The 16511-nt window shown below is 35.0% G+C and overlaps 2 protein-coding genes across 3 annotated transcripts; one reads left to right on the forward strand and one right to left on the reverse strand.

Annotated features, from left to right (window-relative positions):
• The first annotated feature begins 1851 nt into the window (after window positions 1–1851).
• LOC111466849 (probable xyloglucan endotransglucosylase/hydrolase protein 30) lies at window positions 1852–5442 on the forward strand. The gene is made up of 4 exons (XM_023111511.1): window positions 1852–2114; window positions 2211–2311; window positions 2811–3019; window positions 4818–5442. The coding sequence occupies exons 1-4, from the start codon at window positions 1904–1906 to the stop codon at window positions 5338–5340; spliced, it is 1044 nt and encodes a 347-aa protein (XP_022967279.1). The 5' UTR covers window positions 1852–1903; the 3' UTR covers window positions 5341–5442.
• Window positions 5443–6454: 1012 nt separating this feature from the next.
• LOC111466839 (glycerol-3-phosphate acyltransferase, chloroplastic-like) lies at window positions 6455–16181 on the reverse strand. Of its 2 annotated transcripts, none has more exons than XM_023111493.1 (13): window positions 15829–16181; window positions 15102–15199; window positions 13842–13928; window positions 13649–13746; window positions 13080–13137; window positions 10698–10799; window positions 10534–10595; window positions 10189–10299; window positions 9409–9487; window positions 7610–7729; window positions 7422–7535; window positions 7090–7267; window positions 6455–6809 (listed from the first exon to the last, which is right to left on the reverse strand). In XM_023111493.1, exons 1-12 carry the CDS (start codon window positions 16109–16111, stop codon window positions 7133–7135), a joined length of 1347 nt encoding a protein of 448 aa, XP_022967261.1. In that variant the 5' UTR covers window positions 16112–16181; the 3' UTR covers window positions 6455–6809; window positions 7090–7132. The 2 variants fall into 2 exon arrangements, with proteins under 2 accessions (XP_022967261.1, XP_022967260.1); XM_023111492.1 differs by having other exon boundaries at window positions 6455–6846; window positions 15829–16180.
• Between the last annotated feature and the right edge of the window lie 330 nt (window positions 16182–16511).

The raw sequence follows: 16511 nt of genomic DNA on the forward strand, positions 1-16511 counted from the left end.
ATTACAAAATAAAATTATTATTATTAAAAAATAAAATTATTATAATTCATTTTAATAAAATTATTATTATTAGAAAATAAAATTATTATTATTAGAAAATAATTATCCCGTCCAAATATAACTCGACATTGATTATTATTTTGAAGGTTTTTCAAATTCAACATTTAAGTTAGAGATTCAAATATTTAATTTCTTGTTTGAAAAAATTAAAAAGAAAAAAGAGTATATATATATATATATATATATAAATGTTATGTACATCATCTCATTGAATCATGATGTGGTTTGATGCAGAACCCTCGTGCATGTTATATGTTATATGATCATGAATTATCTCTTTAACATGTTAGGTACGAAAATGTACACCACGATATTATTCACGTTTCTTTCATTTTCGTTGGTTTTTTGTAACGTGAACTTGCACTAGCCTGTAGTCAGACCTAAGTGGAACGTTAACAAGCCCACTTATTGGGTTCATGCATCTATGTAGACAAATAATTTGCGTCCAACCCTAATCAAAAGATTACGTATCGTCCATAAAAATAGTCATGAAAATTAGGTCCCACCGGCTATGATACATATTGTATGCGTATGTATTTACCGACTTTAAGTAAAGGTAAATGTGACGTCTTTTGGGGAGACCATGGAAATGAAATCATTAATCGATAGTTTTACATGCATTATTTACAAATATGAATGTAAAAGTCAAAACTAGCTGCTATAAATATTGTTCGTTTTGACTCATTACGTATTCTTGTCAGCCTCACGATTTTAAAATGCGTCTAGTAGGGAAAAGTTTCCACACAATGATTCGTTCTCCTCTCCAACTAATGTGCGATCTCACAATTCACCCCTCTTCGAGACCCAACGTCCTCGCTGGCACACCGTTCGGTGTCTAACTCTGATACCATTCGTAGTCCAATAATTAGGATATTTTCTTCCAAGCAATAGACCTAGATTTGACTCCCGAAAAACACACGTTTTGGATTGTGAGATCTCACATCAGTTTAAGAGGGGAACAAAACATTCTTTAAAAGAGTGTGAAAGCATCTCCCTACCTACTATATGTATTTTAAAACCGTGAGAGATACATAACAGGTCAAAACGGACAATATCTATTAGTAGTGGATTTGAGCTGTTACAATTAAAATCCACGAGTTAAAATGAATTTTTAGATACTTTCACTTCGACCCATCATGACAAACATGTTGCAACGAACTTATTTTAAACCGAAACAATAGGGTCGTTATTGTAATTTCTAAAATCAATAAGAATAGTATTTATCTTGTTTTAATTAGATAAATTAATATTTTCGGTTAAAACAGAGAGGTTTAAATTTGTCCTTCTATTTTAATTTTTATATCTAAAAATAATCATTAGACAACGTGGAATATTAAAAAAAAAAAATAATTAAATATAAATATCTTAGGTGTCAAACTCCTTTTCGTGACTTTCAAATTAAGAAATTTAATCTTTTATTGTAAGCAATATGAATGGATAATCAAAATAAATAAACATAAAAATAAAAATAAGTATAATTAATTAATTAATTAATTGAATGTTATATATATATATATATATATTATAATATTCCTTTTATTCGTTTTATAAATTATATTTCTTATTTTAATAAAGGACAAGGAACCGAACTTAGCAATCCATCTCATGAAACAGTGGCTTTTCCGAAATATCGTGAACAAAGAAGGGCAAATATGTCATTTCATGTTCAAAAGAATACACGTCAGCAACTTCTTAATTTCATCTAAGACTTAATTAAGCATTCAATTTCAACCTCTCTTCTCTTCATCTTCCTCTTTTACGAACAATATTTGTGTGTATATATATATATATGTGCAGAAGTAGAGAGGGAATATATACATATAGAGAGAGAAAGAGAGAGAATATGGATGCTTGCCTGTGTAGCAATGGAGGCTCAAATTTGTTTCTTCTTCGGATGTTGATGATCTTTTGTTTTTGTAATTTTGTTGCAAATGCTTCTTTCAATGTCACTACAATCCGTTTCAATGAAGGTTTATCGCCTCTTTTTGGAGACAGCAATCTTGTTCGTTCTCCTGACGGCAAATCCGTTCGACTTCTCCTCGATCGCTTCACCGGTATTGTTTTCTGATTTGAAATTGCTCTGTTTCTGAGAGAAAACGTGTTTGAATTTCCGCGGTTTGATTTTTTCTGAATTTTAATGAAATTTTTAGGCTCTGGATTCATCTCGTCGAAGATGTATAATCATGGATTCTTCAGCGCCAGAATCAAATTGCCGTCCGATTACACCGCTGGAATCGTTGTAGCCTTCTACGTAAGTAGCGATTGAATTAAGTTTTGTTTAATCTCGCCTTAATTGTTTGGTTGCTGAGTAGAAGGAATCGTTGTAGCCTTCTACGTAAGTAGCGATTGGATGAAGTTTTGTTTAATCTCGCCTTAATTGTTTGGTTGCTGAGTAAAAGGAATCGTTGTAGCCTTCTACGTAAGTAGCGATTGGATGAAGTTCTGTTTAATCTCGCCTTAATTTTTTGGTTGCTGAGAAAAATTAAGAGCCGCGAATGTTGAAAGGATAATTTCCACAAGAAATTTCGGTCAAACAGGAGTCGTAATCGTTGAATCAATTAATCGAATAGAAAACCTAGAAATGTATTGATTCAATTTCAGATTAAGCAAACACTCTTAGGAAATTGAATGAGAACTTTTACTTGATTCCGCAAACTACAAATTTCATCCTAATTTGTTATCCTCCATGATTGCGAATAATGATCGCGGTTGAATTTTGGTTCGTTTTCGTGCATGTTCGTCCGTAACAGACCTCGAACGGAGACGTATTCGAGAAGAATCATGACGAGCTGGACTTTGAGTTCTTAGGGAACATTGACGGGAAGCCATGGAGGTTTCAGACAAATCTATACGGAAACGGAAGCACGAACAGGGGGCGGGAGGAGCGGTACCGGCTCTGGTTCGACCCTTCCAAGGAGTTCCACCGGTACAGCATTCATTGGAGCGCTCACAATATTATGTAAGTATATCTCTATAGACATTTCAAATACTAAATTACCTTATTTCTATGTTTAACGGTACTTTTAAAATTTTATTTTTAGTTTTTTATTTTTAAATTCTTTTAAGAGTTATTTTTGGGTAAGTTTGAAATTTGATTCAAACACATATAGCTGATTTTAGCAATATAATTTAAAATTTTTAAAATGGTAACTATATAATATTAGTAGCTTTCTAAATTTTACTTTCACATCAAATTTTATCTTTTATTTTAATAAAAATAATTTTAATTAACTTTTACCAATATATATATATGTTATAAATTTAGTTTTTTTTTGTAAAATTGAAAAAAATGGTAAAACGATCTTAAATTTTTATAATATTCTGTATAATATTAGTAACTTTCTAATTTTTACTTGTCACACCAAATTTTATCTTTTATTTTTATAAAAAATAATTTTAAAATTCAAATATATATTTTTAACTAATTTCTAAGTAAGGGTAAAAAATAAAGTATTAAAATCTGATCGAAACTTACCCAATATATATATATATATATATATATTAAATAATAAATTTATTCGTTTCTACATTTGTAAAATTATATTATATTATTTAGAAATTTTTTATGATGATTGATTTTTTTTTTCTTTGAATTAAATTTGAAATTTAACCTATATATATATATATATATATATATATATATATATATAATAAATGGTAATGGTAATTGGAAAAGGTGGATTACGTGTAGAATTTGATGGATGGCGATGGTTGGTTTGGTTCCATCGTGAATCGAATGGCCATTAAAAGATCGACATGAATTATTTTCTGGTCATTTTCAGTTTTTCTTTCTAAATCAGTTGAGGAATTTCATTATTTCAGTTTTCCTTCGAGGAATTGATTACATGAATGGTAACTGAGAATGACAAATGATGACTTTCTGGTTTTCTGGTTTGAAAAACATTAAGTATTATTTGTTTGCTTCTATATTTTTTTCATTTTCAAATTAAATCTTAGCTAAATTACAAATATTAAACTATTTAATCGTTCATCATAGAAGGTAAGTGTGATGTATTTATTATTCTAATTCATTTATTCTAATGCCAATGAATCATTTTAGTAATAATTGAAGTCATGAATTTATTAATTCTGACTTCCAATTAAGTAATTCCTTCTTTGTTTAATTAGGGTTTTTATCTTTTAATCTTTTGATTTTGAATCGACATGGTGTTTCTATACCATATGATTGAATGAAAAGGATAAGAATGGAAACTGCCTGGTGCAAAGTCAAGAGTCAGCATCTTTTTATTATTTGTTTTTTTAGTGTGAATTTGTGAACAAAGCTACGATTTTGGATCACATGGCAAATTAAACACTACCCATTCACAAAAGATGGATCCATGTGATGCCGTTGCTTTGCGTACTCTTTAAGACTTGGATAAGAATTTTTGTTTAGGGTCTCCTCTTAATTCTTTGCTCCCTAATTTATCTCTCTCTCTCTCTCGAAAATTGTGTTGGTTATTTAGAATTAATTTCAACTTTTATTCTCGAAAAAATCAACTATAAAATATGGTTTATCTATATATATATTTATTTATGCGTGTGTATGTGTATGTATATATGATGTTTGCGTGTGTATGTGTGTATGTATATATATATATATATAATTATTGAACTATGTTTATGTTGATTTAAAATATAGTGTTCGTGTGTATATGTATGTATATATGTATATATGTAATCATTTAGTTATGTTTATGTTTACTTGAGACATAATTATTAATACGATTTTTTTTTTTTTTTTTGAAACTTTGTAGATTTTACATTGACGAAGTTCCCATTAGAGAAGTGGTGAGAAATGAAGCAATGGGTGGAGATTACCCATCAAAGCCAATGTCTTTATACGCCACAATTTGGGACGCCAGCAATTGGGCAACCTCAGGAGGCAAATACAAAGTCAACTATAAATATGCACCCTTCGTTTCTGAATTCAAGGACTTTGTTTTGGATGGTTGCGCCTCTGATCCCATTCAAGAAGTTCTAGAAGCTTCCAACTGCACCAAGCTCAACGCCCGTCTTAATGCTCAAGACTTTGCCACTATAACGGCGGGGCGTCGCGCTGCCATGCGCAACTTTCGCGAGCATTATATGTACTATTCATATTGTTACGATTTACTCCGATACCCTACTCCGCCTCCAGAATGCGTCATTATTTCAACCGAGCAACAACGTTTCAAGAACACTGGAAGGCTGAAGTTCGGCGGTAGCCATCGCCGTCGCTCGAAGCGGCGCAACAAGAAGAACCTAAGTGATTTTGTGAACAATGAATCTATTATGTAATAATGCGTGATCCTATACCTAATTCTTTTAGGTTGTTTATAAATTTGGTGTAGGTTGTTCCAATAATAAACTTTTATAAATATATTTTTTATTTTCAAATTATTCTCAGCTTCTTATTGTGATTTTTTAGGAATAGTTTCAACGTTAGGATAATAATTATAACAAAAATTAGTTAATTTTTAAATATCATTATGGGTTAATATTGTAAGTAATTAAAACTTAATATTTTTATGCTTCAACAAAGCCACGTGGATAAATTAGTTAGGGGATGTAACTGTCTAGGACAGCTGTACTATGCTCCTATCTATGATTGATGACCCATGCCACGTGGACTTGTTTGATATTGACGTTTGCTTCAAAGTGTGGAGTATTTGCTGGTCACATGATTTTGGATTAATATCTGTTTATTTAAATAATTAAAATTATTTATTCGTTTGTATTTTTAATTTAGTTGGCATGATTTAAAGTTTAATTTACTCACTTATATTTAGGATTTTTTTAATTTTATAAAAATTTAGGTAGAGACTTAGATCACCAAAGTTCATAATTTTATCTTCAAATTTAAATAGATATCATGTAAGTTTACTATCAACTTATTTTAACATCCATTCCAAGCCCTATAACTTAAAGTGAACTACTTCATGACACGTATATGTTATGGTATAGGCGAGTGTCTTAGACATCTTCCAATAGAAATGAATTTTTGAGGATAATGTAAGATGGCATGGATGGATCAATATTACACCCCACGATATATAGGGCCAAACTCCAACACAATATGTGGAAATGCTCGACATGAACATACATAAAAAGCACACCTACAACTAATCAACTTATTGTATTGTATTGGGTTTGCAATAGTCATTCCGTTATGTTTGTTTGCCTTTGTCATCAGTAGGTCGTGGTAAGAAGATGAATCAAACGTCTAGCACAATATGGTAAAGATTGAAGTCTGAAATTTTGAACTATCTTATCTAATTGATGGAAAATATTGTCAGTCACACTGTGACAACCATATCGCTTATGGATTTTGGTTACACATTCCGTTGTTCAGATACTAAAACGAAAAGCACAAAAAGAACAATTTTCTAAAACTCATACAGGAATGAGAATCTGAAGAAAATTATTGTATTGTTCTATAACGATACTATATATATCCAAAAGTATCAGACTGAAAGAGAAGAAATGGTACAAATTGAAAATTAATAATTCCTGAGATATATAAACATGAAAATGGCAGTGAACATATACACCTATATAAAATGAGTCCATCCTAAGATAAGAGATGAAAGATCTGTACATTACCAAGAGGCCAAGTATTTGAGGCAGCTTCAATGTCTATTGAAATGCACATGCCTTGGGGTAGGGGCAGGCCTGTAAATCAGCAAAATTCCCTCGAGACTCATTGACGAGTTACAGAATTGATTTCCTCTTACAGTACGTGCACGAATTGAATGACCAGTGTTGTTCTGTGAGTCGCAAAATTGTGTCAAATTGTGTCATGACCTGCACGTTGTAAAAGAAAATGGAAAGATAAATCCATATAGAAGTCAAATGTAAGAGTGATAGATCGAGTTATAAACCTTTAGATTATTAAGTCATGCTTAATTTACTAAGCTATGCTCGTTTTGACTTATAGTTCTATTATATTGGTTTCCAAATCAACTCATCATATCACAAACATCGATGGCGTTGACAGTTTTTCTATCATTTTTCAGGATTTCCAGCAAATATCAGAATTTGAAGTACCTGATTATATAATGAACTGATCTAGAAAAACGATTGCAAATGACTACATCCAAGGTTGTGACAAAGAGACATCTGCAGTTGATGCTCTTAGTGCTTGTCTGCCGTAAATAGCAGCTTTGAGAACATTATATTGCATCGCCACAGAATCAAACAGAGCCTCTGAGTATGCCTCCCTAGCCTGCCAAACCCCCGGTTTAATGAGAACAAAAATCATTGTATTTGTGCTTTATAAATAAATTCTCACACTCCTAGATTTAACAGTATATTTACTTTGTCAAGACAGAACATGGACCAAACCAAAAACAGGAAGAGTTAATTAATATCAGACAGACCTCATCAGGATTTCTGTGGGTAGCAGCAATGGCCTCGAAGCTAATTGCAGGAGCCAAAGACAAACCCACCCCATTAAAGGAAATCACTCTTTTTTCTCCAATTTCAATTTCTACCTGGAAAAAAAGGAAGAGTTAATTCATATATAAAAATGTAATGAAATTAAAAAGGAATAAAAGGTTATATATACCTTTGAAGGAGGCGGCATGATGTCATAACATAATAAAGCAAGGGGACACAAATGCCCAGGAACACCCGAGTGTTGAATGAGCCTTCTCATGTTGTCCATTGAAGAAGCATCAAAGGGTGCCTGACCCTCTAATATCAGTACGAACTACTTTTTTATATAAAAAAATAATTGAATATAACAATTTCAAAGACATAAACTGAACTAAAAGAGATTCAAACACAAGAAGAAATTGTGATGTCCCACATTGGTTGGGGAGGAGAACAAACCACCATTTATAAGGGTGTGGAAACCTTCTCCTAGCAGACGCGTTTTAAAGCCTTGAGAGGAAGCCCAAAAAGGAAAGCCCAAAGAGGATAATATCTGCTAGCAGTAGATCTGGGCCGTTACAAATGGGGTATCAGAGCCAAACACCAGACGATGTGGCAGCCTTCTCATTGTTCCTCGAAGGGGGGTAGACATGAGACGGTGTGCCAATAAGGACGCTAGGCCCAAAGGGGGTGGATTTTGGGGCGATCCTACATCAATTGGAGGAAGGAAAGAGTGCCAGCGAGGACGCTGGGCCCCAAAGAGGGGTGGATTGTGATGTCCCACATTGGTTGGGGAGGAGAACAAACCACCATTTATAAGGGTGTGGAAACCTTCTCCTAGCAGACGCGTTTTAAAGCCTTGAGGGGAAGCCCGAAAGGAAAGCCCAAAGAGGATAATATCTGCTAGCGGTGGATCTGGGCTGTTACAAATGGTATCAGAGCCAGACACCGAACGATGTGCCAGCCTTCTCGCTGTTCCCCGAAGGAGGGTAGACACGAGGCAGTATGCCAGTAAGGACGCTGGGCCCCAAAGAGGGGTGGATTGTGATGTCCCACATTGGTTGGGGAGGAGAACAAACCACCATTTATAAGGGTGTGGAAACCTTCTCCTAGCAGACGCGTTTTAAAGCCTTGAGGGGAAGCCCGAAAGGAAAGCCCAAAGAGGACCATATTGCTAGCAGTGGATCTGGGCCGTTACAAATGGTATCAGAGCCAGACACCGAACGATGTGCCAGCCTTCTCGCTGTTCCCCGAAGGAGGGTAGACACGAGGCAGTATGCCAGTAAGGACGCTGGGCCCCAAAGGGGGGTGGATTTGGGGGTGGTCCCACATTGATTGGAGGAAGGAAAGAGTGCCAGCGATGACGCTGGGCTCCGAAGGGGGGTGGATTGTGATGTCCCACATTGGTTGGGGAGGAGAACAAACCACCATTTATAAGGGTGTGGAAACCTTCCCCTAGCAGACGCGTTTTAAAGCCTTGAGGGGAAGCCCGAAAGGGAAAGCCCAAAGAGAATACTATCTGCTAGCGGTGGATCTGGGCCGTTACAGAAATGATGACTAAAGTGTACAAAATGGAGTAGAGAATAGGCTTTTGTTGGTCCTCTTATATTTTTACGAAAAATTGATTTAGAGAATGAAAAAGGGTGAAGTCCCAAGATAACGTGTGAAGGGGAAGAGGCCACAGAACTATGAAAACCCACACCTCATTCACTCCTTACTATCGTGGAGATCTTCTAACCAAGACAGGCCAAAAATTTTCGTTGTACCCTTATCTACAAAATGATAAGGGTACTGTTCAATATTCCCCTTCCTGTTCTTATATTTGTGGTATGTGCATGAAATTAGAAGACCAGTACACAAACCACTGACATAAAAAACCAGAACACAAGAATGAATATTTTAAACTGAATTACTAACCAAAGCTCACTACTGCAACGAGAAACTAGATATGCCTCTGCATATTTGTCTTTATTCAAGGTAAAGAGAACTTACTGGTGACCATTCTCCAGATGATGGATCCAACCGGTCCCGGCCACCACTTGGTGCAATCCATATTAGTTGCGATCCACCCCTATGTAAAATTTACCGCTGATGAGAACATAAAAATAGAAAATAGGAAAGAACACATTGAGGCTTAAAAGATGCAATAAATTTAAGATATTTGGAATCGACAATTTTATGACGGGTAAAACACAACATAGAAACTGTTGGATGGAAGTCCCACATTGGCTAATTTAGGGAATGATCATGGGTTTATAATCAAAGAATACTTTCTCCATTGGTATGAGGCCTTTTGGGGAAGCCCAAAGCAAAGCCATGAGAGCTTATGCTCAAAGTGGACAATATCATACCATTGTGGAGAGTCGTGTTCATCTAACATGGTATCAGAGTCATGCCCTAAATTAGCCATGTCAATAGAATCCACAAATGTCGAACAAAGGACTCCAAAAGAAAAAGGAGTCGAGGCTCCTCGAAGGCATAGTAAAAAATGACTAAGACTCCAAAAGAAAAGGAGACGAGCCTCAATTAAGGGGAGACGTACTTTGTTCGAGAGGAGGTGTTGGATGGAAGTCCCACATCGGCTAAGTTAGGGAATGATCATGGGTTTATAATCAAGGAATACTCTCTCCATTGGTAATGAGGCCTTTTGGGGAAGCCCAAAGCAAAGTCATGAGAGCTTATGCTCAAAGTGGACAATACCATTGTGGAGAGTCGTGTTCATCTAACAGAAACAGGCTTTTTTCCCCTAGCTGCTACCAATGGTATAGGTACCTTAAAAGTAAAGCCATCTCCTTTAGACTTCGTGTGTTTGCTTTCCTTTTTGTTTCTGCAAGCTCGGGAATATCAAACATGTGCTTTTTTGAATAAACACAAATAAGATTTCTGCATTTGTAAATTGAGTCAGTTTAGTTAAATAATTAGATATACTATAACGCCCCAAGCCCACCGATAGCAGATATTGTCTTATTTGGGCTTTTCCTTTCGGGCTTCCCTCAAGGCTTTAAAACGCGTCTGCTAGGGAAAGGTTTCCACACCCTTTATAAGGGTGTTTCGTTCTCCTCCCCGTGGATATCACATATACAATCTGATAAATTGTAAGGAAAATTATATTGGAACCTTCCAATGCTGAAGGGCTTGCAAAGAGGGTCTACAATAACTCTATCCCCTGCAACATATATCTGCAAGACAGAAAAGAAACCCAGTTTATGCCAGCACTTACTAAATTCCCTCAAAATTTTAGCTGAACATTGCAGGGGTATACCGAAAAGAAATAGGCGTACCATGTTTTCAGCAATATATGGACTTGTCTTTTCAAGCAACAATGAAATAATAGCTGGATCTGCTTCAGTCTGATGATTTGATATCAAGACAACATTGTGACCCTGAAATGAAATGTCATGAACAATCAGAGGCCTTCAGCATGGCAACAGATTGGAAGAAATAAAGTTTTACAAGTCGCAAAAGAGAAACAGGAAAACCAGTCAGCAAAATATCAAACAACAGATCTCAATGAATTGCTTCTCTTTATGTAACGACCCGTTAAGTTTTAAAATAATAATAATAATAATAATAATAATAATAATAATAATAATAAAATAATAAAAAATCATATTTTCCATTCTACCATAAAATTTCTTTTTACAAAAAAAAAAAAAAAAAAAACTTTTCCATGTCCTAGAGATACCAAAATGATCCATATGTCCTAGAGACGTCAGTGTAAGTTATATCTTAGATTTTCTTCTCGTTTATCCAAATTTTGTTACAATTATTTAGATGTCAGTTAGAAATTAAATATCAAGAAATCTAGCCCATAGCCATTTTTTTTGAAAATCAATTAAAACTGGCCTAAGTAATTGTAAACTATACCAAAGTAAAACAGGGGCATGGAAACAAAGTGGGAGAGAGGGAAAATGGAAAATATGATAAATTATTATTATTTGCCCCTAGTGTATAATATTATAACAAAAAAAATATTGGGATTTGAATGATTCAAGCAACCTAAAATAATATTGACATATTTTTAATTTAAATTTTACTACCCAATACAATTTAGAAACAATAAAAACGTAGAATTCGATTTTTTCTGAGGCCGTTTTAGAGTCGTATTTCACATTGTTAGTTGGATTATTAATTAAAATGTGAAATACTAACGAAAAGTGACAAACGGTGCGATAGGAAGTAAACCCTGTCAACCTTTAGAGCAGCTCTCGAGGAACAAGAGCTTACGTTTAGCTAATTAAGGAGTACTTTAGCTAAAAACAACCAAGTAAGTGGCCTTACTATAGGATAGGTTAGAAATTGTTTGAGTTATATGGTGTATGAGTTGTATAGTATGATGTCGTATACTATTATATGATGATGTATGAGTTATGATGCTTAATGATGTGCGTTATATATATATTTCGATGAATGATGTACTTGATATGCTTGAGGCACTTTATGGAAATATGATGAGTATGATGATTGCATGACGTTTTACCCTAATATGATATGTTTTCCATATTGAACATGTTATATGATTATCATGTTGTTAGATCGACATGGGACACAACCCTAAGAGCATGAAAATTATATAAATATAAATATCCACGAGCATGTGTTACTTAATGTAACAAAGAGATGAGACTAGAGGGTTGTGTCAGAAGAGATGATAAGACGGACATTAGAGGGACCTCATGCATATTGTATGTTCATAAGCATGAGGATACTTCCCCTAGAGATGATGAGTGTGGATGCGCACAGTATGACGAGCAGGGTGTTCATGAGAAACATGACACTATGGGATTCCACTGACCTCCAAATGTCGCTACAGATTAGTTTGACCAGAGGGTCCAGCGGGTGTGCGAGCGCCTTGGGGATTCCACTCGCACGTGTGGGTTGTTTGTAGGGAAGTACTACACATCCAATTTGTCCGAAACTGGAGACAACCCCTAGATAAGCTAGAGATAGATCCCAAGAGCATGATTGCATGTGTTTGCATTTACATGGCCCCCTATAGTAGGACCACTTACTGAGTATTCTTCGAAATACTCAGGCTATGTGCTACATCATTTTTCAAGTAAAGGCAAAGCGCACCTGTACGGAGAACAGCAACATCACAAACAGAGACGGTGGCATGTGCATAAGGTAGACTCATATTTAAATTCCTAGTCTTAAGTTAGATTAGGTTGTTTTGCATTTTATCGTTTTAAATTATTTTGTATTTGTTTTTAATTTCTCTAAATTTTAGTATTTCGTATTTAAACACGTAAGATCATGGTTGTGTTTTCCAGGGAAGAGGATGTTTTAAATGTTTTCGACATTTATACCATGATGAGGTTTGCTTTTAAGAATTATATTTCTACATAGATGATGAGTATGAGACGTTAGTAACGACTCTGAGTACGTAGAAATTTAGGGTCAGACCAACCTTGCTGCAGAAGAAGAGCTTAGATAAATGCTAGGAATAAGCATACCAATCTATTTTAAAGCAGTTAGATTGTTATTTGGATACGGCAATGAAAGAATATATTTGAACGTGACAGTTGAACTAATGAGGGAGATTTATGACTTATCTCCGCTTTATCAAGATCATTAAAGAAACTTAAGCAATGATCAGCAAAATTAACCCAAAATCATCACATAATAGAGAAATGATGAAACTTGTAGATATAGATAGATACCTGATGGAGCTTCTCCTCTATATCCTTGAAAAGAAAAGGGTTCCCAACAAATGAATTTCTGCAGAAAAATTTCTATAAGGCATCAGGACAGAGGCAAACATACAGGAAAGAAGCTAACGCCGTTAAAACAAGTAACTTAAATTGATCATAGAAAAGATTGCTTTCACTGTCAACACTTGCATCGATCGCCAAATTGATCATAAAATTTTGATCGGTTATTTTGATCACATGTGTGAACAGTCCAGAATAGGGAACAAATAATAAAAAATGACAATATCACAGGATAAAAAGAATTGATGAAAACTTGCAACCTGTGATGCCATCCATGGAAAGATTTTTTTCCCTAAAACAATGAAGCTTGAAAAATACCAAAATAATAATGATAGTAATCACCCTTGCAAAATGGACTTGATCAATCATGATCTAAGCTTTATTTGAAAAGCAAAGACCAAGTTATGATTCGCAAACGTCACAATTCATCAGATGTAATTTCTCATAAGAGAGTAAACAGAACCAGTGGATCACAACATATCTGATACACCGATTGAAAGACCAAATTTCCAACTTACTCAAAATCAATCAGTGGACGGACATAGTTCTGACCAAACGTGTAATAATCAAAAGGCTCTCGAACTGCTTTGTGGTGTGGTGAGAAGACAAAAGGTTCCTGAAATATTACTGCTATGTCTCAGACAAGAGAACATTCAGTTGTCTTTCTTAAAAGCTTTGACTTACTGTAGTTAAAATAAAATCATATACTACCTCCACATCCAGCAATATGCGATCTAATGCAACAGTCATGTTAGACAAAACAATTTCATCTGCCTTTGGATTTCCACTCTTTAGAACCTGAAAATAAGGGACATGGAATTATTACTTTAAAAATACACCGTGATTAAAAAAAAAAAACAAAAACAAAAACAAAAACAAAAGCAAAACAAAAGACAGTGAACTTAGAAGGGAAGAGAACATTCTATAAAAGCGGTCTTGCATTGGGATAGCTAAAACCCTCGGTCAGTGAATCCAAGGGCAGAGACAAGGCTGCTTGAGTATCTAAATGTTGATTCTATAAGCAATTCTAGATTTACAATTAAGGTGCACGATGCTACAACAAGTCAAAGGGAGAACATAGACAAAACGTAGACATAACAGTGTCATCCCTTTACTTTATGATCCAACATCTAAATTTCATTTTCTAAGCATCTTTACACTTCATCAAACAGTTACTTTTTTACATCTTATATGGGAAAATTCTGCAGGTTGTAGACAAACTTTGAAAAGGATTATTTAGATTAGAGTACAGTAGGTAAACTTTCTAAGAGGTTAAGTAACAAAGAGCCAACCAACATAACCCTTAGTCAATAATATAAATGCCTCAACAATGAGTAGGCTCTAATTAGTTCCTTGTACGAAGGGGTTTTCTCAACTCCCTGCCCTTAGGTGTTTCTTCATTTTGGTCACTGCAAGCACCTTATGTCTCTTATTTTAAATATAATAAATAAATAAATAAATAGTATGAGTAGTCAAGAAAAAGTTATCTTAAATGATGCACGTACAATCTGCCTCCTTACAATATCTGTATTCATTCAGCTCAATTTGTTCCCAATGCGAACTATAATCATTTCTGATGGAACTTGTTAGACTTAGATTCCTCTAATAACCAGAATTACAAAATTTAAGCATGGAAACTCTGAAATTAATTAATGTAGCTAAGAAATCCCTTAAAAATTAATCAAGATATTAGAGAGAATACTGCAAATAAATAGAAAGAACTCATTATTTCAAAGCTAGTAGCGATAATAGCCCACACTATTTCATTAGTCTAGACTCCAGATTCCAAGGAACAAGTCAAAAGCAACAATCAAAATGAATAAGCGAATGAAAAAAAGTGAATTTGATAGAACGGAAGCACTGAACAATCCAAGAGAAGTTCCCGCAAGTCAGAGAATAACACTCATCAAACAAAATAATACATCTGATGAATTTATTAAGGAGGAAAACCAACAAAGAGGGAACTTTTACGGCATTTTTATAATTCTGATACAATTCTTCCATTCCTGCAGCAACATTTGCAGGCAGCTTTCCAGCTTCTGCCTCCCTCCTGATGTAGGAGAGCAACTCTGCAGATAAGATAAATCAACATTCTACATATTGCCTAAACAAGATTGCTTTCTTTTTATTAAAAAAAAGAAAAAATGCTAAAAAAATAAATCAGAGGAACAAGAAGTATTAAAAAGAAAGATTGGTGTCTGATACGTAAAACAACAAAGAATTCAAAAAAAAAAAAAAAAAAATGAAATACCACTGAGTGGTTTATTACCGAAGGGTGGGTGCGGGTATCATTGCCTTAGACTAAGAAACTTCAACAAAATACATCATTTAAGTCCCAAATTTCCCAGGACAAGACAGAACATGGATAATGGATACTGACAACATCTGATCCAGGAGAGGGATATAAGACAACAAAAGGTGGAGTAAACGAGATTTTACTTTCCGGTACAATAAGTAACTGAAGTTATATCCCATCTCACTAAAAATAAAACACTAGAAGGCTCATACAAAATTGCTTGATCAGCAAAAATGTGAACTGGTGAAGCACATAAGACTCCAATAAATGGATCTAGCGAAAGCCGAATCTTAACCATCGAACAATTAAGCAAACTTCAGGAACCAGTTTCTAATTACATCCCCATTCGCAATGTAAAAAACAATAAATTACGAAAAATAAAAGAAAAGTAAGGAAAAAAACCTTGTTCAGAGCGAACATCAAGGAATGCGCGGGAATGCGGCAGGTGATTCCTCGTTTCATCAGCGGAGGCAGCGGTATGGGCGGAGTGCTTGAAGTCGTGCAGAAGCTCCGCCGTTGATCTGGAAGCAACCGAGCAGGAGCAGGCGAGGTTGGGCGGTTGGAAGTGGGGAGAAAGGGGGAGGAGATTGAGAAAAGAGGAGGAGGGAGGAGAGAGAGAAACCCTAGAGGAAGAGAGAGAGAGAGGAGAAGGTAAGGAAGAAGAAGAAGAAGAGAGGATAAACATGGTAAGGGGGGGGGAAATGGGAGATGTGATGAAGCGTTGGAGAAGAAGTCGGACGTAATGATCCAGAGGCGTTTTAAAGAGAATCGGAGGATTTTGGAATTAGGAATTAAAATCCCTTTTTTTCTTTTTTTATATTTTTTTCTCGTGTGTCCGACACGTGCTTTAAAACGACGTCGGATGGTTATTGGAATTGGGAGAGAAGAAGAGAAAGGCTGTGGTCCCACCAGGAAATTTTCTTTTCTTTTCTTTTTTCTTTAATATCTTTTCCCGTGTGTCTGACACGTGCTTCAAAACGACGTCGGATAGTTAGGGGAACTGGAAGAGAAGAAGAGAATGGCGGTGGTCCCACCAGGTTTTTTCTTTTTTTTTTTTTCTTGTGTCCGGCACGTGCTTTAAAACG

Source organism: Cucurbita maxima, unplaced genomic scaffold (assembly GCF_002738345.1).
Source record: "Cucurbita maxima cultivar Rimu unplaced genomic scaffold, Cmax_1.0 Cma_Scf00032, whole genome shotgun sequence".
NCBI classification, from domain to species: Eukaryota; Viridiplantae; Streptophyta; class Magnoliopsida; order Cucurbitales; family Cucurbitaceae; genus Cucurbita; species Cucurbita maxima.

Bases quoted from the DNA above. Each gene is read 5' to 3' on its own strand.
- LOC111466839 (XM_023111493.1), bottom strand. From the start codon at position 16,111: ATGTTTATCCTCTCTTCTTCTTCTTCTTCCTTACCTTCTCCTCTCTCT. The intron at 10,800-13,079 runs GTATCTATCTAT...ATTTCATTTCAG, and splicing joins TAGAGGAGAAGCTCCATCAG to GGTCACAATGTTGTCTTGAT. The intron at 7,730-9,408 runs GTAAGTTCTCTT...TTAGAGGGTCAG, and splicing joins CATCTGGAGAATGGTCACCA to GCACCCTTTGATGCTTCTTC.
- LOC111466849 (XM_023111511.1), top strand. From the start codon at position 1,904: ATGGATGCTTGCCTGTGTAGCAATGGAGGCTCAAATTTGTTTCTTCTT. The intron at 2,115-2,210 runs GTATTGTTTTCT...TGAAATTTTTAG, and splicing joins TCTCCTCGATCGCTTCACCG to GCTCTGGATTCATCTCGTCG. The intron at 2,312-2,810 runs GTAAGTAGCGAT...CGTCCGTAACAG, and splicing joins GAATCGTTGTAGCCTTCTAC to ACCTCGAACGGAGACGTATT.